We start from the raw sequence: 6,000 nt of genomic DNA on the forward strand, positions 1-6,000 counted from the left end.
CAGAGAGAGAGAAATTTAGACACACACATACATATACATATACACACACACACACACACACCAGATCATTGGATAGAGATTTGGATACAAGTTTAATATAGAGATATATAATGATAGATAGATAGATAGATAGATAGATAGATAGATAGATAGATAGATAGATAGATAGATAGATAGATGGATGGATGGATGGATGGATGGATGGATGGATGGATGGATGGATGGATGGATGGATGGATGGATGGATGGATGGATGATTATATTCACTCAGAAGATAAAAACTATTGTAGTACCCCCAAATAGCTCAAGCTGAAGGCACCACTTGAGAGATGTGAGCATGTAGCAGCTACATGTAACAAGTGGAAGATCAGTAAACAGACATTCAACCTAGAAATAAAGAAAAATTTCCTGACAGCGATAACAATTAATCAGTGGGATGGCTTCCCTCCAGAAGTTGTGGGTGCTTCATCAACGGAGATTTTTTCAAGAAGAGATTGGAGAACCATTTGTTCACAATGGTATAGGATCTCCTGCTTGGGCAGGGGGTTGGACTAGAAGACCTCCAAGGTTCCCTCCCAACCCTATTATTCTATGTTCTATTCTGAGGGAGAGGGAGGGAGGGAGAGGGAGGGAGAGGGAGAGAGAGAGACTAAACACCCCATGAAAATAAATAGTAGAAGACAACACAGTTTTTTGAATCTGGGAAAAAAATATCATGCACAAATGCAATACACCATATACACAAACATACAAACCATCCAAGATCCACAAAGGGACATAGAAACGTTACCCCATAAGTCTCATGTAATCTGGACTCTGCTGGGTTTGATTGGCAATCTTCACAAAAGCCTTCTTACCAAGTGGATATAACCATTTTTTCCCCTCATTATTTAGACCTCTATGGTCCTTTTCCAAAGAGAATGGTGTTTCTTCTACTCCACTGGATTCCTATGCACTGGATTTAAGTATCATCATCATCATCATCATCATCATCATCATCATCATCATCATCATCATCATCATCATTATTATTATTATTATTATTATTATTATTATTATTATTATTATTATTATTATTATTTCAAGTGGTGCTCCAGTTGTTTTGGGATTGTAATAGGCACCCTGGGTGCAATCCCAAAACAACTGGAGCACCACTTGAACACCATCGGCATTGACAGATTCGCCATTAGTCAATTGCAAAAGGCGGCCTTACTAGGAACTGCTTCCATCCTGCGACAATATCTGTAATACCATCAAACATCCACATCTGCCTATCCCAGGTCCTTGGTAAGGACTCGATAGGTAGACAAAAATGCCAAATCCAGTCTGAACATCTGGCTGATTGTGTAATAATAATAATAATAATAATAATAATAATAATAATAATAATAATAATAATAATAATGTTGGAAGGGACCTTGGAGATCATCTAGTCCAACCTCCTGCTCAGGCAGGAAACCCTGTGGTATCCTGTGGATTACCTGTGATACCTCTTTGACGGTTGTGCTGATCACACAAATTCAAGCTTTATGACTTTGGGTGACTTCTCCCATTGTCCCCGGCACAGGATAAAAACTCCAGTGAATTCTGAAAAACGCAGGTTTTATTCCAAATTCCATATGAATTGGAAAATTAATAAAACTTGGGCTGAGCCTGTATTCTATTCCCATGTAGAAAAGGTCATCTTCCCTCGTAAGAATGTCACTATTTAAAACATTCTGTGAACATAAAGTATATTGAAAAAAAACCTGTAGCACTTAGCATAACTCAGTACGGCTTTGCCGAAAACATAACTTGCCAGATGAATCTTATCTCAGTTTTTCCTTTGATAACTTCCTTAAGTGAAGTTCGGAGAGGAATGCCATAAGGATCAGTTCTAGATCCTCTGTTCTTTAATAGTTTCATTTAAATTTCAGTGAAGAGGCAGAGGGACTGCTTATTAAATTTGCAATGGATTAAATTTGCAATTGATGGAGCGAGAGAGTGAACATGCTAGAAGAAAGACAGAAAATTCAAATCAGTCTCGAAAGCAACAGAACGAAAATTAATACAGAGCAATGCGAAGTTCTTTGCTTACAAAGAGTTCCGTTTCGGAAACCGGCGGCCATAGAAATGTGTTTAATAAATAAATAATAAAAACCAAACACGTGCGTGTAGATACCTGGCTTGGCAAGAGCACCTGGGGAAAAGATCTTGGAATAGTAAATGGATGAGCCACAAAAGGGAAATACAGTTTTAGACTGCGTCAATGAAGAATAATTTACAAGGTGTGAAAGTAACCATTTCATGATATTTTGGCCCCCATCTTGACTGAGCAACACATCGCAGTTCAGAGAAATAGGAGCAGGTTAGAAACGACAGGGGCTCAATGGCTCAGCAGTTAAAGACGCTGAACTTGTCAGCTGGAAATCTGACATCCAGGGTTCGAGATCCGAGCACCGCACGACGGGGTGAGCTCCCGTTTCTTGCTCCAGCTCCTGCCCACGGAGCAGTTTGAAAGCATGCAAACGCAATCTATCACAACCTACTACTTGATAAGATAGAAAAATGCGGGTTAGACAGCATCACCACCAGATGGATCCGTAGCTGGATGACCGGCCGTACTCAGCGTGTGGTCCTCAATGGAACCGCATCTACATGGAGGGAAGTGTGTAGTGGGGTGCCCCAGGGCTCTGTTCTGGGCCCAGTGCTCTTCAACATCTTCATCAACGATCTGGACGAGGGGATAGATGGGGAACTCATCAAATTTGCAGACGACACCCAGCTGGCAGGAATAGCCAACACTCCAGAAGACAGGCTTAGGATACAGGAGGATCTGGACAGACTTGAACACTGGGCGCTATCTAACAAAATGAAATTCAATGGTGAAAAAAGCAAGGTTCTACATTTAGGCAAGAAAAACCAAATGTACAGGTATAGTATAGGGGGTACCTTGCTCAACAGTAGTAACTGTGAGAGGGAACTTGGAGTCCTAGTGGACAATCATTTAAATATGAGCCAGCATATTTAATAGCATGAGAGCAGTGTTCCAGTATCTCAGGGGCTGCCACAAAGAAGAGGGAGTCAAGCTATTTTCCAAAGCGCCTGAAGGCAGGACAAGAAGCAACGGGTGGAAACTAACCAAAGAGAGAAGCAACCTAGAACTAAGGAGAAACTTCCTGACAGTTAGAACAATTAACCAGTGGAACAACCTGCCTCCAGAAGTGGTGAATGCTCCAACACTGGAAGTTTTTAAGAAGAGACTGGACAGCCATTTGTCTGAAATGGTACCTATTTATCTACTTATAATATAATATAATAATAATGGCCACATGACCATGGCAATGTCTTCAGACAGCGTTGACTCCCTCGACAGATGAGCACTTCCCCTTGCAGATGGGCATGATTGGAGAGGGGGAATCTTTTACCTTTATAAATCAAGGAATTAGAAACCAAGATTTGGAAAGAGAGATTGCAAGAGCCGGATACATTCAGCCTTGAAAAATGACTGCAGGTGAAAGGTTGCATGCTTTAATTACCATCTCACATAGAAAGTCAAGACCTATTCTTTTCTTACTGGAGAATGCAGGATAATAAATACTAGATTTTAAGTTTACAGGGAGGCAGATTTAGAATTGAATGTTAGGAAGAACTTTCCAGTAGGAAGGGCACCTCGACAGTAGAATCAGTGTCTCAGCAAGATCACAGCATGCATAAAACAGGGGAGGGTAAACAGCCAGCCTGGAAAGCTTTAATTTAATGGATTCCTGTATTAAGCAGGAGTTGAACTCGGTGACTTTATATGGTTCTAAGATCTGATGGGGATATGCTCTGAATCCTTCACATTTCAGCTGGCAATAAGAACAAGTGTATTGTGCACATTAGGATGCAGGAAGCAATGACTCGGGACGAGTAAGTAGATGCCCAGAGGTTTGATTCCAGAATAAGGGAACTAATGTGCCAGTAACAAATGGAATTAAGCTTATTAAGTTAAAAGTAGACTATTACAACTAGTCCTCAACTTATGACTGTAATGGAGCTTGGAATTACAGTTGTAGGTCATTGCGGCCATTAAGTGGGTCACCAGTAACCTTTTACAGCCTTTATCTAGTTCAGGGGTGTCAAACTCAATTTCACTGAGGGCCGCATCAGCATTGTGGTTGCCCTGGGGAGGCCGGGTGGGTGTGGCCAGAGTGGGTGCAGCCTACTGGGTGGGCGTGAATGGAGTGGGTGTGGCCTACTGGGTGGGCGTGGCCAGCTCTACATCGTTCGCGTCAAGGGTGTCTGTGGGGGCCTGGGCAGGAGTGGGACAGATCTGAGGGTCTCTGGCAGAAGGGGGTGGGACCGGGGCAAGCGCCAAGGCATGGTCCACTGGGGCAAGTGCCAAGATGGCCACCACAAAATTGTATATTGGCTCCCAGCCGGCCAGGGCCAAGGCAGCGGGGGCCGTTCCCTCACTGTTTCCAGGATGGCTTCGCGGGCCAAATGAAACCACTTTACGGGCCACATCCGGCCCCCGGGCCTTGTGTTTGACATGTCTGATCTAGTTGGTGTTTTTTGCTGGAAACCAGACACAAACATTGGAAACCAGCAAAAAAAAAAAAAAAAAAACCACCCAAAAATCATTGTCACATGACTAAGGGATGCTCCAAATTGCTGTAAATACAAGCCAGTTGCCAAGCACTCAAAATGTGAGTCTGTGACTACGTGCATGTGTCTTTGTCTGTGTGAGTGTGTTCCAGCCGTCAGAACTTCAGGCTCCAAAACCCAGTTTCATTTATTGTTCTACACAGAATCTGGCCGAATTAAAGAAGACGATTTGTACCATAAAGCAGAGGTCCCCAACCTTTTGGGCACCAGGGACCGGTTCCGTGGAGAGACGTTTTTCCGCGGACCAGAGGGCGTGTGGTTTTGTGTGCTGCCTGCCTCTCATGGATGGGGCTTTGCTTGTTTGTGCGGACCGGTTGCTGGTGTGCTGCAGCCCGGTACTGGTCCACGGACCGGGGGTTGGGGACCCCTGGTCTAAAGGATTTTTTATTCTTTAGTTATACCCTTTCCTTTTTGTGGGGTTATAAACCTTACTTTGGAAATTTGTTAGTATGGTATTAATGTTTTAATAAAAAATCCAGGATATGGGATTAAAGTGCTTGATGTCGAAACTGAAAGTGAAAGAAATATATTTTACAGCGGTGTTTTTAAATCTTGTCAGCTTTAAGATGTGTGGACTTCAATTCCCAGAATTCCCCAGCCAGCAAGGGTTCACAGGTCTTAAAGCAAAGCTGGCTGGGGAATTCTGGGAGTTGAAGCCCACACGTCTTAATGTCTCTAAGTTTGAGAAACACTGTTGGTTATAGTGCAATTTTGTTTAAAGCATATATTCTGGGAACTCTTAGGGAGAAGCTATCTTCACCCACTTTCTCCCATGCAGACTATCTAAACTGAGCTTCCTGTTGCTCTTCTCTGCCTTCTGGGAATCCAGACTATATTCCACCACAGCCATTAGCCTTTCAAGCCAACGAAGGGAAAGAAAAGGATGTGCTCAGTGTTAATGTTTATTTTTATTGTTCGCATTAATGAGTTTGGTGATTCTCTCCTTGGTCTCCCCAGGAAAACAGTTGGCGTTTTTTGCTGCGGCCCTCGTGGAATCTCCAAAGCTGTACACAAACAAAGCAATAGGCGCAATCCTTACGGGACAAGGTTTGAATACAACAAAGAATCCTTTAGCTGAGAGCATCGGGGGCTTTCCAAGGACTGCTTGAAGATTTGAGTGCAATTTTTTTTTTTGGTTAAAAAAAGAAAAAAAAATCAACAGCTTTACTTTGACCACTTGTACCAAAGCCTGTCTTTTCTTTCCTTCCTTGCTTTCTCCTTTTCCTGATAATTTATGACTATTTAAATCTGAAAAGCATAAAAAAATGAAATACACTCCTTTTGGATATGCAAAAAGAAAGAAAGAAAGCCAAGTTATTACAGGCGTTGGCAATCTGCCCAAATTACACAAAGGCAATTAGAGATGGAGAC

At 42.5% G+C, this 6,000-nt stretch overlaps 1 protein-coding gene across 1 annotated transcript in view; it reads left to right on the plus strand.

Annotated features, from left to right (window-relative positions):
* LOC107286352 (NADPH oxidase 4) overlaps positions 1-5,737 on the plus strand; it is a 46,586-nt gene extending 40,849 nt beyond the window's left edge. The window contains exon 7 of the mRNA XM_015814711.1: positions 5,587-5,737. Coding sequence (XP_015670197.1) covers positions 5,587-5,707 — 121 coding nt within the window. The 3' untranslated portion in view covers positions 5,708-5,737. The remainder of the gene's footprint in view (positions 1-5,586) is intronic.
* Positions 5,738-6,000: the final 263 nt, after the last annotated feature.

Source organism: Protobothrops mucrosquamatus, unplaced genomic scaffold, assembly GCF_001527695.2.
Source record: "Protobothrops mucrosquamatus isolate PMUCROS unplaced genomic scaffold, P.Mucros_1.0 scaffold_92, whole genome shotgun sequence".
Taxonomy (NCBI): Eukaryota; Metazoa; Chordata; class Lepidosauria; order Squamata; family Viperidae; genus Protobothrops; species Protobothrops mucrosquamatus.